Below are 16,584 nucleotides of genomic sequence, written 5' to 3'. Positions count from 1 at the left end.
TTAAGCCCTGGACATTTTGATCTTTAACCAGCTTATCCTCAGAATAAAGGTATCAACGGTAATGAGAGGGGAGGCTTTGTTCTCCCTTAGCGGATGTAGATGGGTGGTAGGTAGATGAAGGGTCAGCGTTAGCAGCAGGTTTGTTTATTTTCATTTCTATATGCTTTGCCTTTCATCACAGACGCCCCGAAAATCCTGGGCTCAGTAACGGTGTACACGTGGGAGGGCAACCCGGCCAACATCAGCTGTGAAGTGCTGGCTCACCCCAGCGATGTGTCTATTACGTGGCAGCGAGACGGCTTCCAGCTGCCTAACGCTAACACCTCCAATATCAAGATCTACAACACGCCTTCCGCCAGCTACCTGGAGGTATGGCCCACGCAGACACCTTCCCGAGAACACAAACATTCACATGAAACCAGATAGATAAATCTTATAAAACTGGACAAAGAATACGTGCTAGTTAGATTTCACCCCTAAATCAAAAGAAAGAAATGTGGTTTCTATATATTGCTCTTTATTATATTATATTATACATCCATACATTATCCAAACCACAGATCCTCTACTATATATTTTATTATATTAGGTTAGATTTGATTTGATAGGAAAATAAGCCTGTTTAAGGACAATATTATTATATATATATTTTTTTTTTTGCATTGTCATTATTCATTGCATTCATCCCAGTGACAGGAATCTGTTTACAAAACAGATTCATATACTGATTTGCTCTGTGACCTTTTGTACTTATTCATTATGCCAATAGTTAGCTAAAAGTGTCTTTATAATGCTATGAATGAGTCATTTGAATCATTTACTCAACTGATTTGTTAAAAAATGAGTCATTCACAACCGCAACAATTATTATCCTTTTTTTTTTTTTTTTCTTGTTGTAAATTAGGTTGATTCTAATTAAACCAAATGAATGATGTGTTCTTGCTGGTGTAGTTGATCAGCAGACTTTCAGACTTGAACAAGATGTCTGATTCATTCATTTTGTTTACAAATGACATTTCCTTGTTCAAGATGTGTTGCTCAATGCCATTCAAAATCTTGTTCAAGGTTATTATTGTTAAGTAAAACTATTCAAAATGTTTGTTAATTGATATAAAGCTGAAATAAAATACAAATAGTAGGGGAATGCACATAACAGAAATTACAAAAAAAAAAAGAAACTAGAATTAAAATGACAAAAGCACATAAAATTAATGAAAAATGTAATTGAAAAAAATTAAAGCACGTAACAATATTATTAAAATTAAACAAATTTAAATGAAAACTGAAAACATAAAAATAAAAGCTAATTAAAATGTTAACAAAACTTTTAATAGTATATAAATAATACAATAGTTCTTTTGTGAAGGGAATGTATAGGCCCAACCAGTATAATGTTTATTTCCCTTACAGCATAAACCCAAATGCTATTTGCTCATGCTATGGTTAGTTTTTGAAGGCAGGAAAGCAGTCACACATTTCATATGAAAGAAATTCATGTAGTCAATGCAATAATAATTTGTTCACTTGAAGGATTTTCTCAGCTTCAATTCAAGTGGTTTTGAAAACAAGCTTCATTTTTTGTATTATAAATATTTACCTACCTTATTTATTTTGATTTTGGGGTGAAATGTGACCTGGACCTGTTTTCGTGAGCTTCGCCCAGAAAGGGATAGTGTTGCTGTTGGGCATTACTGCAGCCTATGCGTCTTATCAATATTTTAGCACAGGGAGAACGCTGTCAGGAGTAAATACACATCTAATGGAAAGGCAGTGATAAAATGCACGTTTGAAAGATAAATGCTGAGATAGAGACTAGAGGTTAATGCATTCTCTTGATCTGTCCCAGGTCAATCCAGAGTCTCAGAGCGACTTTGGCAACTACAACTGTTCTGCCTCCAATGAGATCGGGACCGAATCCAAAGAGTTCATCGTGATCCCAGCTGGTCTGTTTCTCTGTATTGATCTCAAAACAAATACACAGTCATTTATGGCAAAATCGCATTGACATTGATTATTTGGGTGCTTTTTGCTTTTGAGGTACTGTATTTTTGAATTACCTGCAATTGTAGACTTTGTTCAATAAAGTGCAATACAATAGCTCAAATTTTCCTCTTGTAAAAGTGGTACTGAAGCACAAAGCCATAGAATCAGGCCGTATAATTGGGCATAAGCTGTCGAAGTGCAGTTGTCCCACTGCGTATTGTGAAGTGTCTCCCCTGTGGCGCAGATGTGCCTTCGGCGCCGTCCATCACTCAAGTGCAGCCGTACTCCAGCACGGCTCAGGTGCTTTTCGAGGAGCCCGAGTCCACTGGAGGAGTTCCTGTGCTCAAGTACCGAGCCGAGTGGAGAGCCGTGGGCCGAGGGAAATGGGTACAACGAGTCTATGAGGTGAAAGACGGTGAGTCTGTCACATGAAATGAGGAAAACCATCCGTATTAATATGGATTATCAACATCACTGCATGGTTTGGACTTATACTGTATCATGGAAGCACAGAATTTTCCTTAGATGTAGTATTTTAACAATCACGTTACACACCATTTTGGAAACTATACTGTAAAAATTATGGAAACACTTTAGTATAGGGACCAATTATCACTATTAAGTAGTTGCTTATTAGCACGCCTATTATTAACATATTGGCTGTTTATTAGTACTTATAAAGCACATATTCTGCATTACCATATTCTACATCCCTAACCCTACCCGATACCTAAACTTAACAACTACCTTACTATTAATAAGCAGCAAATTAGGAGTTTATTGAGGTTGTAGTTAATGGTTTGTTAATAGTGAGAATTGGACCTTAAAATAAAGTGGGACCAAAATTCTTAATTCATAAATTGTTATTGTATTGATGTCACATCTGTGGTCACATTAATATACACTACTGTTCAAAAGTTTCAGGTCAGTGAGATTTTATTTCAATGTTTTTCTTTTTTCTTTTCTTTTTTTGTAAATAAGATATTTTGAGAAATGTCACAGTGTTTATTACAGTGGATGTCAATGGTAACCAAAACTATTAGTTTACCAACATTTTTCAAGATACTGTATCATCTTTTCTGCAGAAGAAGGAACAACATAGACTTTTCATTATTGGGTGAAATATCCCTTTAAGTAATATTTTAGCTATGTTTTAGCTACTTTAGCCTGCAGCTTTAAATGTAAGATGTATTTCCTGATGTTCAGTGGCAAGGTTTTATGTTGCCCATTTAACATGCATGCTGTTGTTTATGAATTAATGAATGGCTTTTTGATTAAATCTGCTTCTCGCTGCTTCCCAGCAGGACTGAGTTCAGTCACAGTCACCGGCCTAAAACCCGAAACCGATTACGAAGTCAAGATGTCTGCCATCAACGGCAAGGGCGAAGGCGACAGCAGCCAGTCAGTGGTCTTCAAAACCGAGCATGTCCGTGAGTATCACGTTTCTCTCTCAGGAGCACATGGTTCCATCAACAGCAGCGCAGCGTGGCGTGACGGCCCACACACCTCTTCACCAGCTAGTGTGAAGTCTTTGGCTGACGCAAATGCTAAAATATACAGTTTGTGCTCATGGTGCTAAAGAGTAGGTCGTAATGACTTAAGAAGTTTGAATATTAACATTTTCAGTCCCTCGACCAATTCTCTCATTTTACTGAATTACAAATCTTGCATTACAAAATGACATTATATTAAAGGTTAAGTGTGTATTTTTACCAATTAATGAATAATTAATGCTGTATCAGGTTATTATTGTTAATTAGAACTAAAACCATTAAAAAAGTTGCTTGAAATAAAATAAACGTCAACTAAAATCAAATAAAATTTGAAGGTCTTAAATTTAGATGATTTCAGCATTTAGATAATTTCAGAAAATTGTGCGCAAGTAAATAAAAAAACATACACATAAAAACAAACACAAATGCTAAAACTTTAACTAGTTTTAATCTATAAAAATGTAAAATAATAAAAGCTATGATAGGTAGATAGATAGATAGATGGGTTTTTTTAATAAATATATTCTCAAAATTTTCCCTTTATTATTATAATTTTTTATCTAAAAAGGTAAATTTTAGTTTAAAAATAATCTGACTGCAAATCTATCACTATTATGCACTCCAGACAGGCTTTGCATGGTTCTTTTTGAGCAGTGGCTTCTTTTGTGCCTCCCTCCCGTACAGGCCAGTATTATGTAGAGCTCTTGATATGGTTGACTGGCTCACCTTTACTCTGTTCTCAGCTGAACTGAACTGAACTCTGTCGCTCCTTCAGAGCAATTGTTAGCCTGTCTGTGGCGTCTCTCAGAGTTTTGAAGGATCACCTTTTCTAGGCGACACCAGGGTGGTTTGATGTAGTTGCCAATTTTTGACAACCTAAACAGTTCCCACTTGGCTATCCAGTGTTTTGCACCTTTTTTGCCCTCATGCAGGTTATGTATTATTCATCATGAAGAGAAACCTGGTGGTTATTTTAATCATTCATAGATAGAAGCCTATGGATGTTCTATAAAGGTAAGATAAAAACCGCCACAGCATATTTCTATTATTTTTGACAAGAATACACAATTGGTACATTTTGACTTTCAGTGCATAGAAATAGATCACAAAGGACTGAATATGAATGTAATATTTGTAATTCAGTGCAAAGAGAACATTGGTCTTGGTGCATTTGCAAATTACTGTGTATAAATAATATATGTTTGGCAGGTTTATTGCTGCTAAGCACATTTATACATACACTGGTCACATAAATGATTTCTTATTACAATAATTGATTCATCTACGAGAAATCCGACTGGTAAGAACAGAACATCTTGTTCTCACACAGGACATAAAATTCTGCAAACATTCCACAAAACATCAATAAAAATCAATCATAACATTGCACACTACAAGAATATTCCCATGATTTGTGTTGATTATTCTCATCACGTATAAACACCACACACACCTTCCCTCGTACTCCCCCTGGTGGTTGTTTGTGTGATGTTTTGGTCTTCCAGAGTTGCCATTATCACATAATACACTCAACACATTGTGCACTGGGATTTATTTCCTGTCAGTACATGAAACAAAACCCATTTAGTGCCGAAATCTCCAGGATGTAGTCCAGAGAGTAATGACTCTAACTCAGGTAAAGTATGAGTGATGAGAGAGTATTGCTGTCTGATTTTGTTACCAGCTTTTACCCTTTGACATTTTCAGACTTTTCTTTTTTCATCCTGTCATTTTGTGTGATTTTCCATTATTTTGATTCCCATTTGTATGTTGTTTTTTTTTTTTTTTTTTTCTCATTTTACACTGGATCCTTTAGGGTATTCTTATACAAGTAAGTGTTTCATGTCTCCCTGTGATCATTGTTATCTTTTGATATCATTCATATTTCTTCGTATTCTGTTATTTGTTCATATCTCGTCAGGTGATTATAGGATTTAAAGACCCCATGAAATCAAAATGAGAGTTTTGTGGCTTGCCTGTTATGATGTCAGCCATATGTTATTGTACTCATAAAAGCTCACTAAATTAAAATATTATTTTTGTGCTCTTTTAAAATGAGATTGTCCTTTCTTTTAATATTACCTGCCTCTGATTCGCAGCAGCAAGTATCAAACCAACATGGCTGTGACATAAACTAAAGGCTACTTCCTGTTTAATTAGGATATACATTAACACATTAAAAATAACTGGGCTCGTCGTGTATTCTTATGGGGTCTTTAAGTTCATATGCTAGCTTTTTCCCCCAAACAAAATGAAGTAAATATTTTCTTTTTTCATATGCTCCCTAGATGGGATTTTTCATTTTCACACTGAGGACACAGGTTTGTTATGGAGCTGTATGATGATCTTCATAGTCATGATTATATAATATTAAAGAAGTAGTTCACTTCCAGATTGAAAATTTCCTGATAATTTATTCACCCCCATGTCATCCAAGATGTTCATGTCTTCCTTTCTTCAATCGCAAAGAAATCAATTATTTTCTTTTTTTTGAGAAAAACATTACAGTAATTTTCTCCATATAATGGACTTCAGTGGTGGCCAACAGGTTGAAGGTCCAAATTGCAGTTTCACTGCAGCTTCAAAGGGCTCCATGCGATCCCAGCCAAGGAGTAAGGGTCTTATATAGTAAAACAATCTGTCATTTTCTAAGAAAAATACAAATTGATATACTTTTTAACCACAAATGCACATCTTGCGCTAGCTTGACCTCACATGTTAAGTACTCACATTGGAAAGGTCACACGCAGTTAGTTCTTTGTCTGTGTACTGTAGGGCGAAAAACTAATTTTCCCCTCCAACTTCAAAATCGTCCGACATCGTTGTTTTACCTTTTTTGTAAAGGGTGTTTGACTTTCATTGCACGTTTGCTTTGTAAACACTTGGTTCGGTACTTCTGCCAACGTCACACGTAGGGCTGTACGAATAATCGAAAAGAAATCGAAATCAAAATTTGGAACCCATTTCAGTTATTTCGTTACTTTAATCCTGTAAATAATTTCCCATTAAGAACATACTATCGCGTGTGTAGTCAGCGCTATACAGACGTGTATGACAGTTGCGCTAACGTCTTTTGCAGCTTCTCGTGAGTGGTGCATTTAAGATGCCATGTCAAGTTAACAGAATTTAAACTTTTACACGCAGCACTGCTCATCAATGTCAGTTCCAAAGCAGTGGACCAATCAAGACCATGAAGGCAAGCATTGCAAGCTTTTGTTTACAATAGCAGGTTGGCATGGCATTCCAAAGACAAAGAGTGACAGGACAAGATCGCTGAGAGGAAAATCACACGCAACCGTGATCATGACTCACATTTATAACTATGAGAGCAAAAAAATAAATAATATCAAAAATATTGTTCATTAATCATAATTGAGGTAATGTTTTTATTATTAATTATTATTATTATTATTTTTTATTATTTATCTTGTTTTGCTAGATAAGACACTTATTCCATGGCTGGGATTGGGTAGAGCCCTTTGAAGGTGCACTGAAACTGCAGTTTGGACCTTCAAACCACTGGCTCCCATTGAAGTCCACTATATGGAGAAAAATCCTGGAATGTTTTCCTCAAAAAAAAAAAAATTTATTTGTGACTGAAGAAAGACAGACATTAACATCTTGGATGACATGGGAGTGAGAAAATTATCAGGAAAGACTTGATATTACATAATGTTCTAGTTTTGTGATTGCAGAAAGCCTCCACATGTCTTTATCTTTAAGCAACACACAATTAATCCAATTATTAGTACACATTAAGTATTTAAAGTTTAGCAACTTTAAATATTTCTTTAGTGATTGAGATCCAGTGTGATGTGCTTACAGTATCACATGCTTTGTCCAAAAACTAATGCATGATCCTTTAGTATTGTATCAATACTTCAGTGTTTCCTCTGTTTTTCATTGAGAAATATGATTTGACGACATATCAGTAGTGTTTACTAAAGCAGTCATCACTATCACAGTTGCTCATACAGGATTTGAACAAACCTGTAACACTAAGAATTAAACTTGAATATGTAACTTATCCCATATCGTTTGTGCTGAGCACATAAATAACACCTCAAATTGTGCTGCAAAAGCAGTGTTGTTACTTTAATAAGCAATAATATTAATTTACCTGGTGGATGATATGTGTGATATGATAAAACTGGTGGAAAAACACATAGATTTAAACTAAAGAAAGGCACCCAACCCACATCTAGAGAATAGAATGTCATACATACCTGATGGTTTGCCCTTTAGATTTGTGCAGCTCCTGTATCTAGAACAATCTCTTAGCAACACCTTAGCAACCACCAAGAACCGTTAAGAACCACTCAGAACAATTTAGTAGCCATGTAGCAGCACACTGACAACTGCTCAGTTAACTTTAGCAACCAGATAGCAACCTCCAGAACACCCTAGCAACTGCTTGGAAATGGACTAACTTTAGCATCCAGCTTAGAACAAGCAAGAACCCATTAGTAACCACATAGCAACATGTTAAGCACCGCACAGAAAAATTTAGCAAGCACAAAGCAACCGCATAGCAACACCATAGCAACCACCCAAAACTGTTTAGCAGCCACATAACAACACCATAGCAACCACCAAGAACACCCTAGCAACTATATAGCAACACACCAAGAAGCACTCACAACAGCAGCAACATCAAAGCAACTGTTTGGAAATGCTCTAACAACCACATTTAGAACACTTACCAACACTTTAGCAACCACAAGAACACCCTAGTAACCACACCGCAACACGTCAAGAACCACTCTGAACAACTTAGCAAGCACATAGCAACAGGCTGACAACCACTGGGAAAAGGTTAGCTTCTGGTGCCATAGCAACCACCAAGGACACCCTAGAGACTGTTTAGAAAGATGCTCCAACAACCACTCAGAAAACATCAACAACCAAATGGCAATGCAGCAGCAACCACCAAGAATGTCATAGTGACCATGTAACCACCCCAGCAACACACTAACAACCACTCAGAACACTTAGCAAGACATTAAGCCCTTTCACACATACAGACTTTTCCGGAAAATTACCGGTAAATTGCCGTAAAGAGATCATGTGTGAACAGGACCTTTTCAAAAATACCAGTAAATTCGTTCCGGCAATTTACCAGTATGAGAAGTTGTAACATTACCAGTAAATTGCCGGAATTCTGCTGTGTGTGAACGCAGAAGGAAAATTACCGGTATGAGCACGTACGAGTTCAGAACGCGGTGACGTAAGACGTCTACTCCGGGCCAATCCAGAGCCATTGAAATTCAAAATTCAACAGCTCTGGGCCAATCATAACATTCTGATGCAGATGACGCATTTACTCCGCGCTGTGTTTGAAGTCGTGCGATATCTTTGGGCCAAAAGAAGCAGCATGAACGTGAACATTTGGCACACAAATGAAAACATCAACAAAAACACTGATCGCGTTTACCCCTCCATGTTTACAAACACAACACCGTGATGCGCAGCCGTTTAGAGGTCATTTCCGTTTTATGATGTCACAGAATTTACCGGTAATTTAAAACCGATGTGTGAATGGTGCTTTACCGGAAAAAAGACGGAATGCTGTTGCCTGTGTGAACAGCGCAGTTTTGAATTTACCGGTAAAGTCGTTCTGGTAATTTTACGGAAATTTACTGGTATTACTATGTGAAAGGGGCTTTTAACAACCACTGAGAACACCACAGTAACCACATAGCAACACGCAACGAACCACTCTGAACAACTTAGCAAGCACATAGCAACAGGCTGACAACCACTGGTAAAACTGTAGCAACCACAAACTGTAGCAACACCATATTAACCACACAGAGCACTTTAGCAACTCCATAGCAACCACCAAGAACACCTTACAGCATACCAACAGAAAGAACCACTCAGAACAATTTTTCAACTGCATAGCAACAAGCTGACAACCAACACACTGACAACCACTTTAACAAGTCTTTATCAACCAGTGCCATAGCAACCACCAAGAACACCCTAGCAACTGCTTAGAAAGAACCACTTTGAACAACTTAGATATGGTTAACAGCAACTGGCAACTGGGAAAACTGTAGCAACCACAAACTGTTGCAACACTGTATTAACAGCAGAGAACACTTTAGCAACTGCACAGCAACCACCAAGAACACCTTACAAACAGTTTAGCAACACAAAGAACTACTCAGAACAATTTTAACTGCATAGCAACAAGCTGACAACCAACACACTGACAACCACTCAGAAATCTTTAACAACCACTGCCATAGCAACAACCAAGAACACCTAAGCAACCATCAAGAGCACCTTACAAACAGTATAGGAACACAAAAAAGATAACTTTTTTCAACTGCATAGCAACAAGCTGACAACCGACACACTGACAACACTGAGCAACCACCAATAACACCCAAACAACTGCATAGCAGCCACCAAGAACACACTAGCAACTGCTTTTGAAAGAAATGCACAACCACTCAGGACACTTCAACAACCAAATAGCAATGCGGTAGCAACAACCAAGAGCACCCTAGTAACCGTGTAATCACCCTAGCAACACACTACACTCTACAGAACAATTTTGCAACTGCATAGCAACACCGTAGCAACTACCACACCACACCAGGTTTTGTACAATCACCACTCACGTTTTCTTCAGTAAATATATGTAAAAAGTGAACTGGTTTGAGTGATTTTCAGTTGGCTTTAGGCCGCGTGTCCACCAAAGTGTTTTTTCCCTGAGGCTGGCGTGTTTTTTCAATTGTTCTAAATGGGAGTGGCGCGTTTTTTTAAAACGCCAGGAGTGTGCCGAACGCTGAGTGTCTTTTTCGGGCGTTTTTTTTCTCGGCGCCAAGAGTTGAAGAATGTTCAACTTAGGGTAAAACACTGCGCTCATCACTGTCACTTTCTAGTCAGCCAACCAATCAGAGTAGAGGTGGGGCGGGACTACCGACTGTACTACAGCTGAACAACAATGGAGAAGTTAATATTGCTTGTCTTCGAGCATTTATTTTCTTTACTCGATCGAATTTCCGGACTACCATAATATTATGAAATATAATGTTTGGGGAAACATTTAATTCACAATGCGTATGCCATAACTTCAGCAGATATTCCGTATCATAGCAACTGCAGCATCTTAACAGAAAAAAAACGCTGCGCTCTCAAGTGCTCACAGCCGAGCATTTTCAGCAGAGCGCCTGGCGTTTTCAGCTGGCAAAAAATGCTTTGGAGGACAGGCGGCCTAAGGCTAGAGGGTATATAGCTAAAACTACTGGGCATGCGCACATCAATATAGCGTAATTTTTGTTACACTGTACAACAATAATTACTGTTTTTGCATTATTGTAAGGGGTAGGTTTAGGGTTGGAGTCGGTGTAGACGTTAATAAAACACAATCCTATTTAATTTATTGTTAGCTTCCGGTTTTAGCTGTATCCCTCCTAGCAACAACCTTTCAGTTGTGTTTAAACCAGACCATATGCTCAATCTCTCAGAGGAAATCCTGCTCAGTGTGTCTCTGCTTCTGTGCTCAATGTTGTGATCTTTGTGATTAAAGCCATTTTGAGTTGCTTGGTTTTATGTTTCTCTGCAGTTTGTTCTAACCCTTGACTTGTTCTTTTTTTCACATAGTTACATTTGTGTCTGTATTTTTGTATCTTTCATGCAACCTCTTCCAATTTCCTTTCAACCAATCATGTGCGTGCATATGATGTGACTGTGTCATGTGGCTTGCATGGTGCTGGTGATGTCATCATCCACACTGACAAGCAGAAGGTAAACACTCGGGCCCGGCTCCATCCTCTCATGTACAGGATTAGCCTTCACTCGCATCGGAATCACCGCATTCATCTCTAAGCAGCCATTATAACTCACTCCTGTCACATTTCTAGAATTAAATCCTCTCAGACAGGTCATGAAAAATTCATCCATTCCCAATTTTTAACGGAGACTGTTACCCTTGAGCAACCACTGCGCTCTGACTGCACAAATTATCTTCCGTGGTGAATATGCAATCAGAAAAAAAAAAGTTGATGCCGTGTCCTGCCAACCATGGAAATGACATCAAAAGCTCTGGAGCTGAAAAACATTTCCCCAGAGCGATCGCTGGGTACGACGATCTCGCTCTTTTATGTTCAGTCTAAACATTTTGACAAGCAGCGGGTTTACAGACGCTCTACACTGACGTCCTTTCATCCTGTGCTGCTTTGGATATGCTGCTACCAATGTACAATTATATCCAAATTAGGAAAGCCCTGAAAAATGCTACAGTAGACGCTGAATGTGGTTGATCTCAATGGTTTATTTATTCTCCGGTTTCAAGCATGTTTCAGTAACTTTCACAGTACCTCATTTCCTTTCAACGCACCTTTGAACCTTTTAGGGGGGTCCTCCTCTCCTCTCCAAAGTTTGTCCTTTGATGTTCCGGTTGTTTTTGCCTGCATGTAAATTTTATGATGACTCTGTACAGAAAAATATTGCGACTTTCTTTTCATTGCACAGTTGCTTATTTTGCTTGCACACCTGGACTAATGATATAGGTTTTACGATGTTTCTGTGATTGGAGTATATTGGTCTGTTTTGCTTGTCTTTTTATAAGACAAAAAGGGGCAAATTTATTTAACAGTTGCGCCATTTTACGTCTTATTCACAAACCACACACAGTCCGGTTCAAGCAGTTAAATAATGCCATGTACATTTAAAATAATAGTTCACCCAAAAATTTTAACTCAGTGATTAATTAGTCACCCTCATAAGACTTTTGTTCATTTTCGGAATACAAATATGGGTATTTTTGATATTCTCTGATCATTCTTGTCCACCATTGAAAAAGTTCGTAAAGACACATCCTACAATCCAATATGTCTGGTTCCATACTACACTGTAAAAAATATTATGTAAAATTTACGGTAAAAAACCGGCAGCTGTGGTTGCCGGAATTCTACCATAAAAAATATGGCCACAACATTTTAGATTTTACGGTTTTAACTTAAATTTACAGTTAAATACCGTAATTTCATTAACTGATATACCAACCTTTTAAAGTACTGAAATCTGTTTTGTACCTTTGAAATGCATGGATAACCACCAAATGCAGAAGGTGATGAGAAAGTCACATGATGAACCAAAGCCCATCACAAGCAGCTTTTAAATAATAACATATATAGAAGGTGAACCGTGTCATTCACACAAACACTAAACACCATCATGGTGAGACTCATTAAACTGAAATATGCAATAAATATTAATTTAACAACATTAGATGTAACATACAATCCTAATAAACATAACTGATAAGAAAAAACTGAGAAGCAGCATAGTTATTTTAAAGAAAAAACATCAAATTCAAACAAAATTTGAATGCAACGCAGGGAATTCTGGGAACATCAATTTACGTTTTTTCCCCTGTATATTTTACAGGAACTTACCGTTAACCATTTTAACAGGTTTTTACTGTAGCATTTTCACAGTTTTTTTACCGTTAAAATCACAGTCATTTTTTACAGTGTAGGCAAAAAACAGTATGTTTGTTGGGTATGAGTATTCATAAAATAGTAGGTAAAAAGTACCCAGATGACCTACTACTTTCAGCAAGATTCTGAAGTGCACATCCAATAGATAAGGGACTTTACTATCCCATAATGCCATGGGAGTTGTGAAAGCGACACAACTGATCCCTTTTGTCACATGAAAACATGGCACACGTTACTTTTTTTAACAGCCGTGAAGCAAGTTTCAAACCAAATTTATTACCTACTAGACCAGGGATCTTTAAATCTTGCTCGCGAGATCCACTTTCCTGCAGAGTTTAGCCCCAACCCTGATCACACTCACCTACCTGTGATTTTCTAATGATCCTGAAGACACTTATTAGGGTTAGAGAGAAACTCGGCAGGAAAGTGGATCTCGCAAGCCAGATTGGAGGATCCCTGTACTAGACAGTACGCGATTTCAGACTCAGCAATTTGGAAAGTCCTCTCGCATCAGGATCGAAAGATGAAGTCTTATGGTTTTGGAATGGAATGAGGGTTAGTAAATAATAAGAGTTTTTATTTTTAGGTGTAATTGTTATTATTTTAATATGCCTCCTTTCTATGTAAACAAGGGTCATGATAGATTGCCAGTTTAAACTGAATTGACTTTTAAAATTCCAATTTGATTACAGAATTTGAAGTAAGGTATCAATCCGGCCGTAGAAATTTGAATTTGAATGCAAGGAAGTAAATGAATTTCAAAGAATGTAGCTTTTTTTTTTTTCTTTCAATGATGTAAAAAAAGTTTTTAAAATTTTATATGCCTCAACTTCCTGTGGTTGTGGCCAATTCAGCTCAAATTCCAACTGATGGAATTGAAAGCCCAATTCTGCAATCTAGTGCTCACTAGCAACCTGCAAATTAGGCCATTTTGGGGCTAGTTTGAGATATTACCTAATTTGCATAACACCTTTAGCGAATCTGTTGCTAAAACAACGCAGTCAGCACGTGCAAATAAATGGCGCAATTCATTCTCGGTGAATTCCCCCTAGAATATCTCAATGTAGCTGCCATTAAGATAATGAACATGCAAGTTTATTTGCAAACGTATAAAATTCATATTTTTAGTCTCATTTAATTTACTGCTGTTTGCTCCCTTGTGTATATGATAATTTCATTCACTGTATCCTGTAGGGACAGATGGCCAAGGAGGATGGAATTAATCATGCAGTGCTGCACTTTCATTATTTAAGAGATGAGCGTTTATTGATGACCCTTTAAACTGTCAGTCGAGTAGAATAGCTGCTTGTTAATTGAGCTGATTGTTTGGGATAGGAGCTCCTCGCATCAGTTAGTGGGGCTTCTGCCATTTTACGTGCCACACTTTTATGACCCCAGAACACATTCAGATTAATTACTGCATTTTTATCACATCTCATTCAGTTTTTGCAGTTATGAGAGTGTTTTGTAGGAGAAGATCCATAGAGAGTTGATCATTTCACTACTGCATAGACAAAATTTATATGATAGTGATTACTATCAGACTAAACAAGAAGTACAAACAAAATGAAAGAAAAATGCCTGTGAATTGAGATTGTGAAAGCATCTCTCTCGTACAGGCTAATAGCTAATTACTGCCTTAATGAGAGTAAATGTCTTCATTTTTCCATCCGCGGTGTACACGCGTAGCTTCTGCCTGCTGTGTTTTTACGTGTCACTCTGCGGAGTCAAACTAATGTAGTGAATCAAACGAGCATTTGCTGGTCATTAAAATGAAATGGATCATGATGGCCCGTGAAGGAGAGGCCTCAGTGAACAGCGCCATAGAAATATTCCCAATTCACAGTGCGCTAATACACATGACTGCTCTATAGGGATGGTCACAGTTCACCGTGACCTCCAAATATCAGCCTACTCATCTAAGGAGCCACAGCCAAGCAGCATGTGTCATATTATTCTATTACTCACCTATATGGAATCATTGGCGTGTAGGAGGCTAAGAATTATGGGAGTTGGAAAATTGCCAACTTTTTAATGCACAAAATTAGTGGCTGACTGGCATTTCATTGGCCAGAAATGATATCTACAGATCTGGGTGGTCAATAGTGTAATGCTGATATATACATAATACAATTTAAAGCTGCTGTAGGTTTTTTGTTTTGTTTTTTTCAATCTTGAATCAAGTCGAGTGAATTTTAACATTTATTTAAAAAATGTTGCTTTAATAATATTATTATGAGTTATTTGTAGTTTGGAGTGACTGCCTTGGAGGACTGTATAAAAAACCTTTTTTGAAAACCGTAATTTATTTTTGGTGCTTTTATGGATAAGAAAATTGCACATTGCAGAATAACAGCAAAAGAGATGTACAGAGAAATTGTAAAAAATGAAGTGAATGAAATGGAATTAAACTTTATTTTACAATATGTACTATGGTAAGATGATAAATTCAACTTTCTATAAATTCAAATAACTGTTGATTTCACAGTTTTGTTATTCAACATTATTGACATGGTTATCAGTCAATGTCAAAAATCTCAAAATAACCAAATATCACCCTATATACTGACCTGTTACTGCACATAATAATGCCAATATTTAATGCTGAATATCCTCTCTTGTTTGAACCTTGTTTGAAGGGGATAGTTCATCCAAAAATGAAAAACATCTGTCATTTATTTGCCTTTGTCATTCCAAAACTATAAGGCTTTTGTTCATCTTCAAAACACAAATTAAGATATTTTTAATAAAACTTGAACGATTTGTCCCTCCATTGCAAGTCCATACAACTCTTTTTAAACTTTTTTAAGCTTCAAAATGTTTTTAAAGACATCATAAAAGTAGTTCAAATGAATCAAATGGTTTAATCAAAGTCATCTGAAGTGACATGATCACTTTGTACGATGAACAGATTTTATTTAGGATTTTATTCATATGTAAAAGCATAGAGCACATCCAATATGATAAACAGAAGCTTGTTAGATGTACAGATTTGGTGGATGGTTTTGGTTTCAAAGATGAAACAAAGTTTTACAGGTTTGAAATGGCATGAGGGTAAGTAATTGATGACATAATTTTTATTATCAGGTGAACTATTCCTTAAAGTTATTATGCTTTTTTCTAATGTCATTGTAACTGATTTGTTGTTGTAGGAGAACCAAGTCCCCCTATACTAGAGGGAACCCTTCAACCCAAAGGCAATTCTCTCAAAGTGAAATGGACCAAACAAGATGATGGAGGGTCACCGATCACCCATTATTTGGTCAGATATAAAGCTGTGAGTATACAAATATGAATATATTTTATGTGATCCTACTTGTTTCGGTTGCAAGTTTCATGCTTTGCCATTATACACAGAGGGAAGACTCTGACTGGAAGCCCGAGATCCGTCTGCCCAATGTGAGTGAGTACGTAATGCTGATTGGGCTGGAGTGGGACACCGAGTATGATGTATTTGTGGTGGCAGAGAACCAGCAGGGCAAGTCCAAGCCCGGCACTCTGACCTTCAGGACCTCATCGGAGCCTGCAGCAACCACAGGTAACCACCATCCGTCCCTCCCTCCTTCCTCCTCCTCTCCTTCCATCCCTCCTTCTCTGTGTTCACCCTCCCCGCCGGTCTCAAGCACACTGATTTTAACAGCTGACTCAGA

At 37.3% G+C, this 16,584-nt stretch overlaps 1 protein-coding gene across 12 annotated transcripts in view; it reads left to right on the top strand.

Moving 5' to 3' along the window:
• ncam1b (neural cell adhesion molecule 1b) overlaps positions 1-16,584 on the top strand; it is a 104,152-nt gene that overhangs the window by 73,413 nt on the left and 14,155 nt on the right. For 9 of the 12 annotated variants that reach the window (XM_058799855.1, XM_058799848.1, XM_058799851.1 and 6 more), the window contains 6 exons: positions 182-369; positions 1,847-1,943; positions 2,228-2,398; positions 3,285-3,413; positions 16,087-16,211; positions 16,292-16,472. In XM_058799855.1, the coding sequence (XP_058655838.1) occupies positions 182-369; positions 1,847-1,943; positions 2,228-2,398; positions 3,285-3,413; positions 16,087-16,211; positions 16,292-16,472 (891 nt within the window). The remainder of the gene's footprint in view (positions 1-181; positions 370-1,846; positions 1,944-2,227; positions 2,399-3,284; positions 3,414-16,086; positions 16,212-16,291; positions 16,473-16,584) is intronic. The other 3 variants (XM_058799854.1, XM_058799849.1, XM_058799847.1) reach the window with 1 other exon arrangement.

Source organism: Onychostoma macrolepis, chromosome 15, assembly GCF_012432095.1.
Source record: "Onychostoma macrolepis isolate SWU-2019 chromosome 15, ASM1243209v1, whole genome shotgun sequence".
NCBI classification, from domain to species: domain Eukaryota; kingdom Metazoa; phylum Chordata; class Actinopteri; order Cypriniformes; family Cyprinidae; genus Onychostoma; species Onychostoma macrolepis.
Note: the sequence above shows the minus strand (reverse complement) of the source record. Positions and strands in the feature narration are given on the sequence as shown.